The sequence below is a fragment of the Bubalus bubalis genome, chromosome 7 (assembly GCF_019923935.1).
Source record: "Bubalus bubalis isolate 160015118507 breed Murrah chromosome 7, NDDB_SH_1, whole genome shotgun sequence".
NCBI classification, from domain to species: Eukaryota; Metazoa; Chordata; class Mammalia; order Artiodactyla; family Bovidae; genus Bubalus; species Bubalus bubalis.
The window spans coordinates 113,863,020-113,882,987 of record NC_059163.1 but is presented as its reverse complement, the minus strand read 5'-3'; the positions used below and the strand labels follow the sequence as shown (position 1 = coordinate 113,882,987).

Here is a 19,968-nt window from a genome sequence, read left to right as displayed (position 1 = left end):
TGTCAAAATAAATATTTACTTGGCTATCGAATTTTGAAGGTATGGTAAAATGTGCATGCACGTATATATTCTTGGAAATTTGTGGAATAGAGAAGGGAATGACAATATCCAGTCAACAGTAAAGAAATAAAGGTGGTATGAGTAACCCATGGAGAAGGAAATGGTAAGCCACTCCAGTACTCTTGCCTGGAAAATCCCATGGACAGAGGAGCCTGGTGGGCTGCAGTCCATGGGGTTGCAAAGAGTCAGAACGACTGAGAGACTTCACTTTCTCTTTCACTTTCTTTCTATGAATAACCCACTTCTATTTTAAATGGAATTCTCTCAGAAGGGAATTCTGGATACAAATAATCACCATGGCCATATTCTCTCCCCTCTTCCATGTCAGTCCTTTCTGCAACTGAAATAAGAAAGAAGGTGAATGTCATTGTTATGCCTTAATAATGTTACTTGTAAGGAGGGAAAGAGAAGTCACTTCCTAAAACTCTATCATAGGTTCAGCACATTGACGGGTTTGATAGCACTGGCCAGACTTTAGTCTGGTTCCTGCTGCATCTGCTGCTCAGTGTGTGGGGCTCAGATACTTCAACTTGAGCTTTGGTTGCCTCTTCTGTGAAGTGGTCACACCAGTCACACAACCTCACAGGTACTTAAATACTTGATATACTACTTGCTTAGGAAATGGCAACCCACTCCAGTGTTCTTGCTTGGAGAATCCCAGGGACGGGGGAGCCTGGTGGGCTGCCGTCTATGGGGTCACACAGTCGGACACGACTGAAGCGACTTAGCAGCAGCAGCAGCAGCAGCGCTTGAAACCCTCACTATTATTATTTTCTTCCTATTTTATATAAGCTGCACTATAATTATGCTCTTGTACTAAACCAGCAATTGATTTTTGTTCTTGAGTTTAAGAAAACTCAATGGTTTGTATTTAACATGAATGTTTATTTCTTCTTGAATCACAATGGATCTGTGGTTGATTCTAGACTTTACTACTAGCTCATGGACATCTTTGGATGAAAGAGAAGAATTTGGTATTTGGTTCATTATGAAAAGCTAAAGAATGAGCAGTTTATACAGCTGAATGAAGATTCTAGAAATGGCATCTCAGCAAATGTGCTGACAAAAAAGCACCTGCATATTCAGGCTGTTCTCAAGCAGCTATTTGTTTCCATAGCACCTAAGTAGACAAAGACAAAATCTCCCATTTGTCCCCCAAAGCAGAAAACACCAGTTAGTTTCAAATTCCAGGTTTTGGTAAGGAAAGATGATATTTTTCATTATGCATTAAATGATGGTTTTAGAATTTTTTTTTCAGCTAACTAAAATTCATTCTTTGGCTATAATTTGAATTTATTTTAACATTCAATGCAAAGACTGATATTTGTCTTACAAGACAAATCATGCAAGTTTCTAAAGTGTCATTTTGGTTATTTTAGAAACGAAAATGATATAATAAAAGAGAAAACACCAGTGGTAAAAATGAACTTAGGAGAAGGAGTCCAATAAAATTTCAGCATGCAAAGTCAATTCAATAATAAATGAGAAAGAAAGATTTGGACCATTATTTATTCATTTTTAAGAAAAATTTTTAAAAACCTTCTGTGTACTTGCTTGCACTTTGCTAAATACACTGGGACACAGAGTCATATAAAGCAGTTGCTGTCTTCATTAAGCTTCAGAAAGCCAGGGAGAGAGGCTGGACCACCAAGGGTTATACCACAAGGTAGAAAATGCTTTATTGGCAAGCAGATAGAGGATGCTTCACAGGAGGGAAGACAAGGGACCAAAAAGGGAAAAAAAAAAAAAAATGAAGCTAAAGAGAGACACAAAAGAGACTGTTCAGAAAACAGAGAAACAATTTTAGTAAAGAAAATGTCTGCCCTTCTAAAATCAGACACATTTAATATTTTGTATAATACATCAAAGATATGCTTATTTTTTTAAAATATCTCTCCTTTCAATGATTCTGAGGCAGAATAATGATTACAGGGTACATGAAATGAAGTATCAATATATTAACGTGACAAAATGCCTTGGTACACAGTGCATTGGTAAGACTCCACAGGGCACACAGTTCACATAAGTTAACATGAGCTACAGGAAGTGACCTCAGTTTTCTAATATTTACCCCTCCTAGGCAGGGTGGGCAATCTTTCAACACTGTACACCTTGGTGCCCTTCGAAAAATGGCCATTGAACATTAAAAATGAGTAACTATGCAGGCACTGATGTATAGAAAATACACTTTGTGGTCATATATATTATAAGCTGGAAATAAATGCTTTAAAGTTACATATATTTATTTATGCCAGAAAGCTTGACAAACACTGAACAGTCCATGAAGAACGGAAGCCTCTTGACCATTCATTCAAATAAATATATTCCAACTCTATGCAGCAATACTAATTTACTTGTTATACTCTGAAAGCCTTTGGTTGTCAGGAATCAAAATAGTTTTGAGGTTAGGGAACTGGTTTCCCACTTAATTCTTGTGGATGACCCAATTCCCCATGATATTCACCACTCAGTATTTTTAAATGCATTTTTTCATCTGAAGTGATAATCAATTAGGAACAAAATAAATCCTGTCTTAAAATTTCAAAAACAATGCAAGTCACTTCTGAACGATCTCAGACTAGGCATTCACATCTTGAATGCTGCTTTTGCAAGCTGTCACATGTAACAGGCTGAAGGGATGTGTATACTGCACAGGACTGCCCAATCTATTGACAGTCTCATCTAAGCCGGACTGTCCGATCTACCAACAGTCTCACTGAGCCAGGGTGGCTCAATGGAGAGAGAACATCGGGTACAGTGCTTCTAAAGTCCGTTTATACAAATATATTAAAGAAATTTCTTTCTAATAAATACAATATAAAAGCCTTTCTACTCTATGCATAAGTTTACAAAAAAGCACTTCAAAGATGTCTGGTCAACACTATGGCCAAAATATTCTAAAGCCCACACATTTTGTTCCAGATATAATTATGACAACAAAAGCAGTAAAAAGCAACACAAGAAAATCTTGGTCTTCCTTAAATGATTTCAATCCCATTCTGTAAGAGAACAGGTAATGAAAGTCCATTCAGGTTGTGCTTGTTTTTAAGCAGACATCAATCATTTGGGACCAAATGCTATGGCAGGTTCAGACTTTTTCATTATCGTCAGTGTGGATCTTTTTAAGTGCGACTGGGCTTGCTTGCTTTAGAGATGTCTTAGAAACATCCGTGTGCATGGTGGACATGGCGATGGTCTCATAGTCGTCATCCCGAGACCGGAAATCACAAAAGCTAAAGAAGAACTGCAGGTCTCTCTGGAAATTTTTGTTCAGGAAGCCATAAAATATAGGGTTGACACAAGTGGAGATCATGGCTGTGAGGTGGCAGAGAAGGAACAACAGATTATGGTTGCAGGTAGCAATGATCTGATGGTCCCAGTCAAACACAGTGTTGAAGATGGTGAGAGGCAGCCAGCAGACGGCAAACGCCACCACGATGGACAGCAGCATGACGTTGATTCTTTTGGCTTCACTGGACCTGTACTTATTGTCTCTCATCTTGTCCATCATGCTGTTTCTTCTTTTTAAGCGTACATATATCTACAGGAGAGAAAAAATAAAGAATTCAAATAGAACCACTCACTGAATGAGTACTCCTGTGGAAAGAAGGTAAAAATGAAAATGGTAGGGGGAAAAGGTTTTCCTACCTTGAAGTAGCAAATAAATATAAAACAGAGCGGGCCAAAGTACTGTAGCACCAAGAGGAGAGTGGTATAAGACAGCCGGTGAGAGTCTGATGGAAATTTATCAAAGCAGACGTATTTGTCCTTGAAGGCATCAAGGGTCACATTTTGAAATGGCTCATCTGTCAATACTTGATAGATCAGGAAGGGCAGAGAAGAAGCCACAGCAAGGACCCAGATGACAGCAATACCTACGTATGCATGTCTATTACTTGGTCTCCAACCCCGAGGATTGATAATCAGCTGATGCCGTTCCACGGCAATAAGGACCAGAGAGAAGATGGACACAGTGATGGAAACGCACTGCACAAAGGGGTTCAACTTGCACATTGCCTCACCAAAAACCCAGTGGTCCATCAGTGTGTAGACAAACGTGAAGGGAAGACACATGATGGCCACAAGCAAGTCTGAGAAGGAAAGGTTCACAATCAGGATGTTGGTGACATTTCTCATCTCTTTTTGTTTCAAGATGATGATGATCAAAGCCAGGTTTCCAGAGACCCCAAGAATGATCACAGCTCCATAAGCAAGTGCTAACGTGAATATCATGGCCAAGGGCAGATGACAATCATCATTTTCAAAAGCCAAAAACCGGGAATTCTTCTCTGAAAAATTATAATAGATTGAATGATTTTCCACCTGAGAAAATGATGTTGAATTCATTTTGACTGGTTTGGCTGTTATAGATGACTTTAGACAAATGGACAGTATGTTTCTTCAAAGCAGGTCAAAGACTCAACTTATTTTTATTCTCTATATTAAAATCCATTTATCAAAATTATTCTGAATTCTTCATTCCCTTGAACTGAACAATCTGTAAAGAGAAAATGACCAATTGTTTTATTAATTTTATTGAGGGCAGTCTCAACAAGTTCTCACTCATAGTACAATTTAAAGTGAAGACACTGAAATAAACAAAATGTATTCTATATATACATCTTTTTTTAAATAAGTAGAAATGGTGCAAACGATTTGAAAACATTACTAATACTTTTAACTGAATGTACTTATGTATTGAGTTTCAGGAAAATGTAGTGGTCTGTGCATTAGCAAAGTGTGTACAAATCTCCTGCCTATAAGTCTTACATAAAGGACCATCAGCACATTCCTAAACATTGTAGGAATATTAACGTATAAAAAAACAATGCACAGGTTAGAACATTTGAAACAGATATGAAACTGACAAAGGAAAACAAAAAAAAGTTGTACCTAACTCTTCCTCTTATTCTAAAAAATTTATCAAATTGTATTGATAGCAATAGCCCCATCATACACTGAACTGCTTGCTCTTCAGAGAGGACTATTTGGCACAAGTACCTTAAGAAAATGATCAATTCAGTGAACCACCAAGAAACTTTATCCTATGAAGGACTGCTGAAAGAACAGGAGATGTTTAATCCAGAAAGGACTTCCTAGGAATCATACACACATCTTCTCCTATCTGAATGGGCAGCATTTGGTCCATGGCTTCTGGTTCAGAACATTGTGTCCACTCAAGTTAGAAGTAGGACCAAGGGAAGTGGATTATATTAAAACTATTTCACATCTTTATGAGGAACAAGAGTTTAATCAGATGGAACAAACTGCCTGCAAACTGTTCCCCACACATAATTTGTAATTGCTACTAGAAAGTCTGGGAAAGTTCTCATGGTGTGTAGGGGATTCAACTGGGGTAACTGAAGTTATTTCTGACTTAAAGATTCAACAATTTAATTAACATGTCAGAAGCTTTCTATGGATTTCTAAGGTTTTGTTCATGTAAATATCTTCCCTCCCCACTAGACTGTATGCAAATACAAGGCTGAGATGTAAATTTTAGTTGTACTTTTGATCTTTCACAGCATTTTGTAATAGGAATACTCTTTTCTTACCAACAAAACAAATCATAGACAACCGTCTTGGAGACCTTAAAATCTCCTTTAAAAAAAAAAATCTCTGATTTTCCTTAGATTATTAAGTAAATATAGGAGATGGGGTTTCTTATGTTAATTAACAAGCCATTGTGCCTGTGTTAAGAGGGAATTGCAGTGCTTTTCTTTCTTCTGTGAGAACAATAAAGAAAATCATGCAGATTTACTTCCATTGAAAAGGAGATAAGAAATTTCATGAATAAAATATGCTTTTGCCTTTTAAGTGGTGCCACTATTGAATCTTTCCTTGAGTGCTTTTGCTTTCTAGAATATGAGGTGTTGTAGGTTATAAAATTACAACTTATAAAACTGAAGAATAAAAGTAAAGGTTGCTACCATGTAATGAGAATGAAATTAGCAGAGCTAGGAAAGGCAGTGGAATGATATCAAGTGTGAATGTTATAGAAACTCTCTCCTCTGTCAGCAGCCTGGAAAGACTCCTGGACTTCCTAGGAATCACACTTTTCTCTCAAGAATACCAAAGAGAGAGGATATCTGTGTCTCTCAGTGTCTGAAAATGAACTGAGAGGAAGCAAGTGCTATTCTAAAAATTATTTGGAAATTTTGAACTTAAGAATTCAGGAAAAACAATTTTTAACTGGAGGATAATTGCTTTCCAATTTTGTGCTGGTTTTTGCTGTACAACAACATGAATCAGTCATATGTATACATATATTGTCTCCCTCTTGAGCCTCCCTCCCACGCCCCCCATCCACACCTCTAGATCATAACAGAGCAGCAGGCTGAGCTCCCTGTGCTATACAGCAACTTCCTACTAGCTGTTTTACACAGCTAGTAGAAGTGTATACACTTAAATGCTACTCTCTTAGGAATTCAAGAAAATTTCTCATCATACTTCAGGTATTTAACATTATGGCTTAGTTATGACTTTTTCTTTACTGGTAGAACTAGCATGACAGGAAACTGCATCCTCTTAACTCCGCACGGCCCCCTGTCAGCACACGGGACCCAGTGAAGCATGCGACACAGCGATCACTGCGCTTCCTGGGCTGGCCTGACACTTGAACACCACCACCCTGTCCCTCACTTCTGGTCTAACCACTCCACAAGGCATGCCCTGTCCCAGAAGGCAAGTCCCTTCACAGTCACCAAGGGCACCAGCCCATTATAGCTTCTGCTTCTTTGCCTCTGCTGCTCCTCATCATCCATCCAAATTCTACCCAGCTTTCAAAGCACTATATAGTCCCTTGAATCTTAATTGGCTCCTCTCAATTGTAATATTATCTCTTGAAGGTAGATATTACGTGTATTTCATAATACTTTGCAAATATCAGCTTTAGAATAAAAATGGCTGATGAAGTAGTAGACACTTGGATGGAAAGCTTTTATGTGAGTTAATACTAACATCAATAGCTGAATTCTATTGTTGACTAGAAAAAATGCATGACCTAAAAGCCGAGAATTATGTTTTATTTGGTGGACACATTGAGGACTCAAGCCCTGTAGACACCCTCTCAAATCATTCTGAGGGACTGCTCCAGAGAGGTAAGGGAGGAGCCAGCATATATAGGAGTTTTTGCAACAAAAATCAGGTAGTTGGAACATCAAAATATTACTGTTAATTAAAGAAAGTAAGACACCTGAAGTTAATGAATTTAATGCATTTCTATGTATGGGAAGATATAAGAGTCTGGGCTCACTGAAATACTGTCAGGGCCAGCATCCTGTTCTTTCCTGTGTCAATTTCCTCAGGGTACACAGTTCAGGGCAGCTGCAGTGGCTGGTGGCTTGATGGCCCAGCATTCTTTGTTTACTGATATGGACTCCAAGGTAACTTCCTTGTCTACACTATCATAGTCCTTTTACATGCAAAATGGATGCTAGTTAAAAGAATCATTTTACTAGGTCAGGTGTGGGGGATGTTCCACTTTGTGAAAAATTTAAAAACGAATTGTTTCTGAAAGAGAATTCACTCATCCAAGAAATATTTATTGGGCACAATTTTGTGTCAGACGTGGTTTTCGTGGAAACAACAGTGACCTTCTTACTGGGTTTCTAGTCTTACGGACAGAGAAAGACATGAAAAAATAAATCAGTAAAAGAGACAGTACACAAGATGGTAGTAAGTGCAGTGGAGAAGAACAAAGTAAGGCAGGGGACTTGGGATTGTCGGGAGGGCATTGCTACTGGGTGGCCTGGAAGGCGTCTGACTGCTTGAGAAGAGGGCTATGAGCCAAGACCCTGCAGTGGGGGAGGGAGCCAGGCAGACACCTCAGGGAGGCAGCCCACGTGGAAAACATAGCCAAAATCCTTATGACTGGGCTGTATGTGCTACGAGTAGATGAGAAGTGAAACAAATAAGGGAGGGACTATGGGGCAGTAGTTGGAGGGTAAGCAGAGGAGAAACAGACTGCAGAGTACGACTCCAGGGACAGTCTTTGACTTGTCTCAGGCGAGAGGAGGACTCGCCGGAGAGTCTCTGGTAAAGACGTGAAGTCCTATGATAGTGTTTTAAAATTCTTACTCTAGCTGTTGTTTTCAAGGACTTAAGACAGGAGAGAGAAGTAGGCAGATTCATTTAGAGGCTAGTGCATTAATCCAGGCACAGATAATGGAGGCACCAAGATGTTTGCAGTGAAAACAAAGAAAAATACAGTTTATATCTATTTTACATCTATAGCTAAGTCAAAATTTATTTTGACTTTGACAAAAGTCACTACATATTGGACATAATGCAAACATTTATTAAATTATTACAGTTTATGGGCAACAAAGCTTTCTTGCAGATGAATTTAGGTTAAATCTACTGAAACTCCAGTCTTTGAAATTATCTTTGAATTTATATTTGAAATGTATATCCCTTTGAAATTATATTTGCTACACATACCTGTTGAGGAATAGCAGTTTTCTTATTAAGTAGAAGTTACTTTAGCTACATGGAAAAAGAAAACTATTTTTTTAGAGTATTCAAAAGACTCCTTTGCTAAGTGCATGTCATTCCACTTGTGTAAAACAGTTCTGCATGAGATAAAAGGTATATTTTCAGCCTACCTAAACATAATCTCAATGATGATAATTGTCAAAAATAACAATATTGAGAATTTACATACATCTTTGAAAAAGAAAATGATTTAATATTTATTATTCCAATATACACCTCTAAAATGAAATAGGGACCTAAAGACACCACAAAATAAAAACCAATGGGTTGTTAAATCTCAATAGAGCTGTCGTGCTCCTTGGGACAAAACAGACACACTACATATATCACCAGTTGGCAAATTAGCCCCCTTCCAAATGGAAATATTTCTCCATTACAGTTAGAGTACTGGCCTTCATGGTTTGCTGTTCCGAGAGCTGTTACAACCTGAGAAAACAGCTCTCTGGTCATAACCTGCTTCAGGTACATTTTATCATTTATTCAAAACTGGCTGCTCAACTCCCTAGTTTTTTGGAAAAGAAGTATCAGCCTTGTTACTTACCAAATTAACTTTGTTAATAACCAAAGTTATTGCTAGTTCATGGACGTGAGTTACATAATTCTGTTTTTTTTTCCCCTTCCGGGAGGGCTTGCTCAACAGACAGCTGCCTTATAACAATAAGGAAAGACTAATAAAGCAGTAGTCGCCCACCGAAAAGCAGTAGGTCTTTGGTCATCGGTATGCAACGCAACCCGGCAGACAGCTTTCTGCTCTCACTGGGGAAGCAACCCTGTTGCTGGGTTTTCCCGTTCAGGCAGAGCCAGGCAAGCTCTGTGCTTCCCCTGCCCGTGTGCCACCTGGCAAGTTATGCTTTCCCTGGGATCTTGGTGGGAAGGCAAATCTGAAAGCCCTTTAAAAAAAGAAAAGAAAAAATAAAGGAATGTCAAAACACATTCCCTCACTTTCCCCTCCCCTAGAGTTTCCTGAGTTATCAAAGAACAAATGGGATGTGTTAAATCAAAATTCCTGTCGGCACGCTTACGCGCCCACCTTTTTCATATTGTGTGACTAGGTGAACTGCCCCAAACTGTCCTCATTCCTAACACTTCCACCCCCTCCCTCTCCGCCACACACACACACACACACACACACACACACACACTTGCCATCCATTTGTCTGGATATGTCTCTACCAATAACGATGAGACTGGCGAAGCAGAAAACATCCACAACGGCCGGAAACAAACAAGCAGAGCCCAAACTCAGTTCTCTCTGGCCCAACCGGAAAAGTGGAAGTGCTAGTTGCTCAGTCTCATCCGACTCTTCGCGACCCCATGGACTGTAGCCCACCAGGCTCCCCAGTCCATTGAATTCTCCAGGCAGGAATACTGGAGTGAGCAGCCATTCCCTTCCCAGGCGATCTTACCCACCCAGAGAGCCAACCTGGTATCAGTCCTTAAAACATTCTCCGCTCTCCAGTCTACCTGGAGACCAATGCACCACTTTGGCCACCCCCATCTCCAGTTCATCCACAATTTCCTACCCAGTGGCGCTCCAACCACCACCACCAGTGTAAAAGGAGCTCAAGAGTTGGATGCTGGAAACTCGAAAGTAGCGAACAGGGTGCCTCTTAGTGCGCGGCGTGAGACAGGAGAGGCCGGCTCCCGGGGGTAGGGCTCCACCCAGGCAGCGCGCTGGGCGCCCACCTGGACCGGGGCGGCTCCCCGCCGACACAAGCGGAACGCGGGGCCGAGGCGGACTCGCAAGCCCTCCTTCTCCCGCTGTCCCAGCGGCGTGTTCCTTCGCCAAAGCCCACCGCAGCCGCCCCGCGGAGGCTCGCGAAAGATGCCAAAGACAGCGAAGGAAGGAGGACGCAGTCTCACCATGGCCGGAGGAGGGGCACTCGAACCCCGTACAGAACCTGGGTCACCGGCGTCTACCCCACATCGCAGCGGTCCCGTGTGGCGGGTGGTATGGAGCATCTCGCTACCACCTGCGCGGGACCGAACCGAAGGCTGCCCGGGCGCCCGCAGCTCCTCATTTCGGGACTCAAAAGCCTGTCCTTCCTCTCTCATCCTTCACCTCATCAGTGAGAGATTTCTCAAAAGTCAGTCCCTTCAAAAGTGTACACTTGGAACTTACCCTCTCTGCTGGATCCGTCTTTTGGCCCGTTTATTAAAGCGAAAAGGACGGTCGCGGAAGGGAGCGGAGTGGAGTGGAAAGATCGCGGGTGTTTGTCCGGCACAAATCCTAAAGATCGGTGGGGAAGGAAAGAGCCGCCCCTGAAGCTGAGCTCCACCTAGTCCCGGACACGTGACAGCCCGGGTGCGCCGCAGCCCCCCGCACCCTCTCCGCGGTCTCGCCTGAGGCTCCGGGGGAATTCGAGAGGCAGCGCGGAGAGCCGCGCGCACTCTCCGTCCACGCGCCCCTGCCGGGGTGCGCGCTCGGCACTCGGAGGGGCGGGCAGGGAGGTGCTGCGCCGGGCTGAGGTCTCGCCCGCGCGCGGTCGCTGGCGGCCTGTGCCACCTCGCGGCCGAGGATGTGCGGGAAGCCGAGAGAAACCCAGCTCCGGGGAAGCGGGCACTAAGCCCATCCCGACTGCGCCGCTTCTGTCTCTCGCCTCTCTTGTGATGTTCGGATGTTTCTTACGCCAGACCAGAAGTTTTTTTTTTTTTTTTTTAACAGCGAACAAAGAGAAGACCTTAAAAAAGCACAAGTGGCAAATCTCAGATAAGATGGACTAGCTTTTTTGAAGGTTTTCTTTTCTTTTTTTTTTTCCCCGCTAGGAAAACGCGGTGAGTCAGATGCGTTCCCAGCATCGAGCTACTCCTTTCGGGGAGCATGAGGAATGGAACATTCTCCTGCGGGTCAGAAAGAGTCAGTGCTGTTTCCTGGGTACTTAATCTACTACCGTGCGGAACGCTATGAAAGAATAAAAGAATAGAATGTACATAGAGTGCATTGATGGAGCAAGGCCATCCTGGCTAATTGTGATACAATGATTTCAGATGTTTTACATAGTTCTAGTGTACTTGGAAAAGCCAAAGTTGTCTCTCTCTCTCACACAAACACTGTTTATTGATGTAGATGACTACAACTTCTTCCAAATCAAGCTGTTAAATAATAAAAAGTCTTCTAATAAAGATACAGAACACTGCCTAGAAGATAGATACAAGCTTTATTACTGTAACAACTACGATTGCAATCTGCTTTCAAACTAAAAACAGAACAAAATTCCAAGACAAATGGAATTACTTAAACTTTGTTGGAAAGTTTTATTTTTCTAATTGTTAGACATTAAATACTATTTAAAGTTCAATAGAAATTATATCTCATTATTTATATAAATAATGTTGTACATAATCTCTGTAGTCCCTCCCCCTCAAAAAAGGTTTCTAAAATGTTTGTCATTAGGTATATTTTTAGAAGGGGACTTCTCAAGTGGCCCTAGTGGTAAAGAAGTCGCCTGCCAATGCAGGAGAGAAAAGAGGCATGGGTTAGATCCCTGGGCTGAGATCCCCTGAAGGAGGAAATGGCAACCTGCTCCAGAATCTTATCTGGAAAATTCCATGGACAGAGGAGCCTGGTGAGCTACAGTCCATGGGGCACAGTCATATATTACTGAGCACTGTATTTTTATAAAGTTGGAAAGGGATTATGACCAAGAATCAAAATACCATCATCAGGTAATAAATATAACAATACATATTATCATATTTTTTAAAAACCCACTAATGATTAAAGAATGGCATATATACTTTCTTTTTTCCAAACTAAGGATGAAAATATAAGACACTTTAGGAGTTTCAATTGTTTAAAGAGAAATAACTCATTTAGGTTTCTATTCACTCTCTGTTTACTCCATCCCTTAAGTCACATTCTGTTCATAGAAACAAATTTACCCCAGCTCCTCATCATCAAATTGGCTGTTTTTACTCTGCTGAAAGAATTACAAATAAAATAATCTAATTCTCTAAAAAGAATACATTTTTATGTAAACAATTTGCTATATCAGCAAATATTTTAGATTTAAGAATATAATTTGGAGTCATTAGACACTTTCTTTTCTGTGTTTTCCAGGAATAAAAGCAGGTCTGCAAGAATGCCCAATTACGATGTCCATTGTATTTAGTCATCTTCTTAATTTTTTATAAAGTGTCCCCACCAAAGCCAATTTATAAAGCTGCATTCTTGAGACATTAATGTCAAATACTAATCTTTGAAAAATTGTTGGTCTCAAAGACTTTTTTCCACTTCAAATTTTATGATGCAAAGGGAGGTTTTGAAACTCTGAGTGAAAACAGATTTATACAGTTTTCTAGGAATATCATTTACTAAAGACTCTTTGCAACATGTGAAATAAAAATTTATAAGCACAGTATAATAAGATCTTCTTATAATGTAATCTTATAGAAGAACTGAAATAAAGTAGTATGAGTTGCTCAGAAAATGTGTTAAACAATAATATGAATTCCTCAAAAAGATTTAAAAGTATGAGTGTTAAAGATCTTCTTTTCTTTCTGCTATTAAATGAACAGTCAGTTGCGTACTTTCCTACTTGAGATTCAGTTCAGTTCAGTTCAGTTCAGTCGTTCAGTTGTGTCTGACTCTTTGCGACCCCATGAATCGCAGCACGCCAGGCCTCCCTGTCCATCACCAACTCCCAGAGTTCACTCAGACTCACGTCCATCGAGTCAGTGATGCCATCCAGCCATCTCATCCTCTGTTGTCCCCTTCTCCTCCTGCCTCCAATCACTCCCAGCATCAGAGTCTTTTCCAATGAGTCAACTCTTTGCATGATGTGGCCAAAATACTGGAGTTTCAGCTTTAGCATCATTCCTTCCAAAGAAATCCCAGGGCTGATCTCCTTCAGAATGGACTGGTTGGATCTCCTTGCAGTCCAAGGGACTCTCAAGAGTCTTCTCCAACACCACACTTCAAAACCATCAATTCTTTGGCGCTCAGCTTTCTTCACAGTTCAACTCTCACATCCATACATGACCACTGGAAAAACCACAGCCTTGACTAGACGGACCTTTGTTGGCAAAGTAATGTCTCTGCTTTTCAATATGCTATCTAGGTTGGTCATAACTTTTCTTCCAGGGAGTAAGTGTCTTTTAATTTCATGACTACAGTCATCATCTGCAGTGATTTTGGAGCCCAAGAAAATCAAGTCTGACACTGTTTCCACTGTTTCCCCATCTATTTCCCATGAAGTGATGGGACCAGATGCCATGATCTTTGTTTTCTGAATGTTTACCTTTAAGCCAACTTTTTCACTCTCCTCTTTCACTTTCATCAAGAGGCTTTTTAGTTCCTCTTCACTTTCTGCCATAAGGGTGGTGTCATCTGCATATCTGAGGTTACTGATATTTCTCCCAGCAATCTTGATTCCAGCTTGTGCTTCTTCCAGCCCTGTGTTTCTCATGATGTACTCTGCATAGAAGTTAAATAAGCAGGGTGACAATATACAGCCTTGACGTACTCCTTTTCCTATTTGGAACCAGTCTGTTGTTCCATGTCCAGTTCTAACTGTTGCTTCCTGACCTGCATATAGGTTTCTCAAGAGGCAGGTCAGGTGGTCTGGTATTCCCATCTCTTTCAGAATTTTCCACAGTTTATTGTGATCCACACAGTCAAAGGCTTTGGCATAGTCAAGCTAGGTAAAACCTAACCTTTGCTAGAGAGAGAAAATGTCTTGCATCTTGTGAAATTTCACAACAGCCAGATCTATAAATCATGACTGGGAGAATTAAATTAGTGACTTATTCTCATGTTCTCTCAGGCAACAGTCTTGTTCTACCATTTAAACAGAAGCATAGGATCTACACCTTAAACCTCTGTAGATCTTAGTTTTATCATTTAAAAATTGGAGGAGCTTTATGGTCTGGTGCTAAAAATTCCATGATTCACTCCTTGGCTAGATAAAAGTCTGCCACTATATTCACTCTGGAATTTACTCACTGTAATTACTTTATTGGCTGCCTGATGAATTTCTGCTATAAGGGTTAAAGTTCCTGAAATATTGTCAGGTCTTGATACATGAGAATTATCACAACATCATTCAGAAAAATATTTTTTATTTAATTTTGTTGAACTATAGTTGACTAACAATGTTGTGTCAACAGAAAAATCTTGATAGGAATTAATACTACCTGTGAAAATTAGAATGTAGGTAATATTGATTAGAAGAAAATTCCACTTGGATAGAACTTACTATAAAGTATGTTGGTGAATCAGTTCATTATTCTATGAATTATTAGATGCCAATTTTTCCTTCTTTCTGTGACTTACCTACTGCTTTTCTTTGAATCTATGATGTCATAGAATGTAAGTTGCAATGTTATTTTATGGACCACCAAGACAAAAAAATGCTTCTAGTAAAGAAATGACATACAATCAATTGTAATTAAATCTCAGAATATTAAAATATTTTTTAAAGTCCTCATTTTTGAATCAATAAAATATAGTAGGTAAAGAACTTTGCCTAAATTGATTAGTACAAATGATCAGTGCAATCACTTTATTCGGCTATCTTTTTGAGAGAATTAACAGAAAGAAGTGACAGTTGATTTAATTAAAATGTTAGTATGCAAGTATATAGACAATTCAATTATCTTTGTAGTATAGGAAACCAAATATTGGTCATAGATTTGCTCTTGATTTGAAATGGGAATGTACTCAAGGAAATAGGCTACAAATTTAGAGCATTTGTTATAAAATTCTGTCAGAATAGATTCTATATGACAATGATCTTAAAATTACTTGGTAAATATTTGAACATTTTTCTGCAGATTTCGTCCTGTTAGACACTCTTTAAACATTCAACAAACGTGTAATGTTATTTTGCAAAAGTGTAATGCTATGCATGTATTACATGGTGTAATGGAAAGAGCTTTGTCATTGTACTACTATCATTTTTATTGTAATCACTACCACTCCCTTCGTATCTCCTTTCAAACAGGAGTAGGTATAGCTAGAGAGAAGGGCTAGGATGAACACCACCACCGACCTTCCATCATCCATGACAAAAGTCTCTGTTCATCCCGCCCCACCCCTGAAATCCCAGGCTTGGCATTAGACCCCTTCTCATTACAGCACATCAGAAGATCAGACTTAACCCCATGAAGCAAAGCAAATTCCCGTCTTGAGATTGGGCAGTTTTTCCCCAAAATAGGAGAAAGACTCATTTATATGCATTTAAATAATATGGCAAATGAGCACAGAGGTGGTATGAAATGTTCCCGGGTATCACTTTGCTAGGGTAACTATTCCTCATTCACCCCTTTGTTTAAGGTCTACCTAGAGCTTTTATTTCCTCAGGTACACATATCAATAAATTTAGAATGAGGTTTATATCCAAGTAAGGTCTGTGGTATAACCCAACCCTTCTTACCCAAGGAAACTGCATAGCTGCCACTCTCCACTAGCATTATATATTGCTGGAAATAAATCAACTGTGCAGAGTATTGCAACAAGAAGTTCAAAATCTCAGTTGAGCCTTAAATGTTGCTCAGAAATTCTCAGGCTTGGGGACTCCCAATTCCTCTCCTCTTAGAAGCTATTTCAATTTGCCACCCTTCTCCTCCAGCCTCCTACCTCATACCCTCAGCCTCAGTGGACTCCCCCTTCTTTCTGAAAGGAGTAAAAGCCACTAAGGTATTTTTTTAATTGAACTAGAATTGATTTACAATGTTGTGTTAGTTTATGGTGTACAGCAAGGTAATTCAGTTATATGTTGGAGAAAAGAAAACAAAAGTCGCTGAATCGTGTCCGACTCTTTGCGCTCCCATGGACTATACAGTCCATGGAATTCTCCAGGCCAGAATACTGGAGTGGGTAGCCTTCCCTTCTCCAGGGGATCTTCCCAACCCAGGGATCAAGCCCAGGTCTCCCTCATTGCAGGCAGATTCTTTACCAGCTGAGCCCCAAGGGAAGCCCAAGAATACTAGAGTGGATAGCCTATCCCTTCTCCAGTGCATCTTCCTGACCCAGGAATCAAACCAGGGTCTTCTGTGTTGCAGGTGGATTCTTTACCAACTAAGCTATCAGGGAAGCCCTCAATTATATTTATGTGTATATTCATAAAGAAAGAAAGAAAGAGATTATTTTCCTTATGAGGGCTTCCCAGGTGTCACTAGTGGTAAAGAACCTGCCTGCCAATGCAGGAGAGGTAGGAGACACAGGTTCAATCCCTGGGTTGGGAAGATCTCCTGGAGAAGGAAATGGCAACCCACTCCAGTATTCTTGCCTGGGAAATCCCATGAACAGAGGAGCCTGGCAGGCTATAGTCCATGGGGTCGCAAAGAGTCATAGAGAGAGATTCTTTTCCTTATAGATTATTACAAAACATTTAGTATAGTTCCTTGTTCTATATGGTAGATCCTTGTTGGTTATCTATTTTATATCAAGTAGTGTGTATATGTTAATCTCAAACTCTTAATTTGTCCCTACCTCCTCTTTCCCCTTTGGTAACCATGAATTTACTTTCTATTTCTGTGAGTCTATTTCTGATTTGTAAATAAGTTCATCTGCATACATTTTAAGATTCATATATCAGATTTGTCTTTCTCTGTCTGCCTTTCTTCACGTAGTATAATCATCTCTAGGTCCATCCATGTTGTAAAAATAGAGTTACCAGATAATCCTGAAATCTCACTCCTGGGCATGTATCTGGAGAAAATATTAATTTAAAAAGATACATGCACCCCAATGCTCATTGCAGCAGTATTACAATAGCCAGGACATGAAAGCAAACTAAATGTCCATTGACAGAAGAGTGGATTAAAAAAGATGTGGTGGCAATATTATTCAGCCATAAAAGGAAGGAAATAATGCTGTTTACCACAGGGTATTTATTTTCTTTCACAGCCCTCATTTTGGCAGTGGGTCCTCCAGCCTAGCTGATCCAGACTCCAAGCATTAAATCATACCAACCCACTGAATTTTCCCAGATGATGCCCCAAATACCATGTCACAGACAAGCTATGACCATTGTCCTCTCCTGAGATGCTGACTGACTTAATCCATGAACATAGATCCCATGAGTTGTTGTTTCCCTATCAAGTTCTGAGAAGCTTGTTACACAACAAAAACATAACCAAAAACACCAGTTTGTTCAACAACTCACTTTTCTTAATTCAACACTTAAAACAAAAACAACTCCTCTCCCTTGTCCACCCTTGTCAGAGATTCTCTAGCTGCCGTGTCTGTCTTGGCCAGTCCTCCAGGAATGAAGCCTTTCACTCCAGTCTTCTCACTGTGCCTCAAGTGGCCCACTGGAACCTACTTTTGCCTGTGTCACCAATGGCTACACCTGGGGACAGAATTCAGACTTTCTTTATGATGCATTTGTCTCATTTGACCATCCTCTCCTTTGACTTTTTTATTCTCCTTTGACTTTTCTAGCTGCACTTCAGGTAGTTCTCTTTTCTTACTTGCTGTTTGTCAGCCTTCTTCCCCAGGATTTGCATCTCCATCTCCTTCTTAGGTGTCTCTCTCCCTAGGATCCTGTTATATCAATGAGCCAGTGATGGCCCCTGAGTATTAGCCTAAAATGGTGCCCATACTGTTTACTTCTTCATAGCAGACCAAGACACCAATGCCAGACCGCATCACTCTCAAATTCTCACACATCAAATTGTTTTAATACAGTCCAAATAAATATATTTTTAGTTATTTAGAGCCTACCTACTTTATATACTCTGAGAAACTGCACTCAACATCTGCTAACCATGAATGACAAATCCTGCAGCAGTGAAACACTCTCATCCAATGCTGCCCTCCAGAGCTCTCTGACCCAAATCTCCCCATCTTGCTGGTGAGTGGCATTTTCTAAATGTCTCTAAACCACTCTCTATTTTCTTCTTCTCCCCAGGGGTTTCCTTGTCACATCCTCCTTCTAAGTGGTAGCCCATTCTGCTATCTCTGGGAGGTGTCTTACTGAGAGAAACTTCCCTGTCATGCAAGCCTGTTCAAGACCAGCCAAATAAAACTTGTGCACCATGCTTTTCCTGCTACTGTCTCTTCCTTGATCAGCTCTGAAATTCCCACATTTAACAGAGCTCTTACTCTATATTTTTTTTCACAGTGAAGCATAGTCATACCCTCTGCCATCAACGACTGTCTTGTACTCCATGTGAAGTGCAGACCTCTCCCAGGTCTCCTTGGCAAACGTGCTGCACAGCTAGCGGACATGATCCAAACCCGTGCCATCATCTCAGCCCCTCAAGCCAGAACCTGAGGATCATTCCCGGCATTTCCCTTTCTTACACACACTTAGATTCAGCTGGTCTCAAGGGTGATGGGTCAGTTGGCAACTGGTCACATATTGGCGTTGATTTCACAGCATGATATCTCTCAGATGTGTTCTTTTATATCCATCAGGCTCTAGTTAGTTCTCTACAGAATGGTCCTTCTGCCACCAGCTGCTGTCACAGCAGTTCAGTGATAAAACTGCTCCGCTGAAATCATCTAGTTGCTCTCCAGAGCCTTCAAGAAAAGTGCGAACAGTGTTCTTTTGAATAAACGTTTTCAGTGTGATCCTCTGCCCACTTCCCAAACTTTGGTTAAACTGAGCTGTCTTCAGGTCTCCAAATGTGCTGTTTATCACCTCTGTGTCTTCTCCCCTACTCCTTACTTGCCCACCGCCTCCATCTGCTGGTTTAACTTGCACCAATTCTTTCAACTTCAGTTCAAGTATCTTCTCAACTACAAAGCTCTCTCCTAGATCTATCTCTCATCTCTACAGATTGCCCCCATGGTCTGAATTTGTATTTATATTCCTATTTTTATTCCTACTGCACTCTGAGTTTATTTCAAACACAATATATTGCAGACAGTTATATATTCCACAGATCTACAGCTATACTGTAATCTCTGGAAGGCAGTAACTCTTTTTTTTTTTTTTTTCACTTCTTAAAGCTTAGAGTCTAGAATAATATCTGGTGTTTCATAAGATACTGAAAACAGTTTTGTTGAGGGATTGAAGAATGAAAAGTAGGATAGGCCTATATAAATTATGAACATCACAAATCAAGTCCACTTGTTCATCTCAAACATTAAAAAATATCTTTAGCATTTGTACCTATGATTATTATCATTTTTATACATATGAATCACACATGTATACCTTTTTTACATATGATTACTAGACTCTTCTTGATTCTTCTTAAACTTTTTGATTTTCCTAAATGTTGAATTCTGCTTTTACCATTCAGTGTAGGCTTGAGTAATGGACCTCGCTGCCTTTGAAAATGAATATAATGTCTAGTAACAAAAATGTCTCATAACTTTTTCTACTTGCTGAATAATATACTTTTAAAAGCTGGATTATCCATGAGCATAAAAGTAAGAAGATGGTAACAGATGGATTTTTGAAGAGCATTCAACCATATCCACTTTTGATTCTGAGCTTATGCTTTGAACCATTC

The 19,968-nt window shown here is 40.2% G+C and overlaps 1 protein-coding gene across 3 annotated transcripts; it reads right to left on the bottom strand.

Moving 5' to 3' along the window:
- Positions 1 to 1,555: 1,555 nt before the first annotated feature.
- Positions 1,556 to 11,148, bottom strand: NPY1R (neuropeptide Y receptor Y1). 3 transcript variants are annotated; one of them, XM_044946254.2, is made up of 4 exons: positions 10,679 to 11,148; positions 9,098 to 9,446; positions 3,709 to 4,558; positions 1,556 to 3,601 (listed from the first exon to the last, which is right to left on the bottom strand). In XM_044946254.2, exons 3-4 carry the CDS (start codon positions 4,405 to 4,407, stop codon positions 3,149 to 3,151), a joined length of 1,152 nt encoding a protein of 383 aa, XP_044802189.1. In that variant the 5' UTR covers positions 4,408 to 4,558; positions 9,098 to 9,446; positions 10,679 to 11,148; the 3' UTR covers positions 1,556 to 3,148. The 3 variants fall into 3 exon arrangements, with proteins under 3 accessions (XP_044802189.1, XP_006066892.1, XP_006066893.1); XM_006066830.4 differs by having other exon boundaries at positions 9,248 to 9,446; XM_006066831.4 differs by lacking the exon at positions 9,098 to 9,446.
- Between the last annotated feature and the right edge of the window lie 8,820 nt (positions 11,149 to 19,968).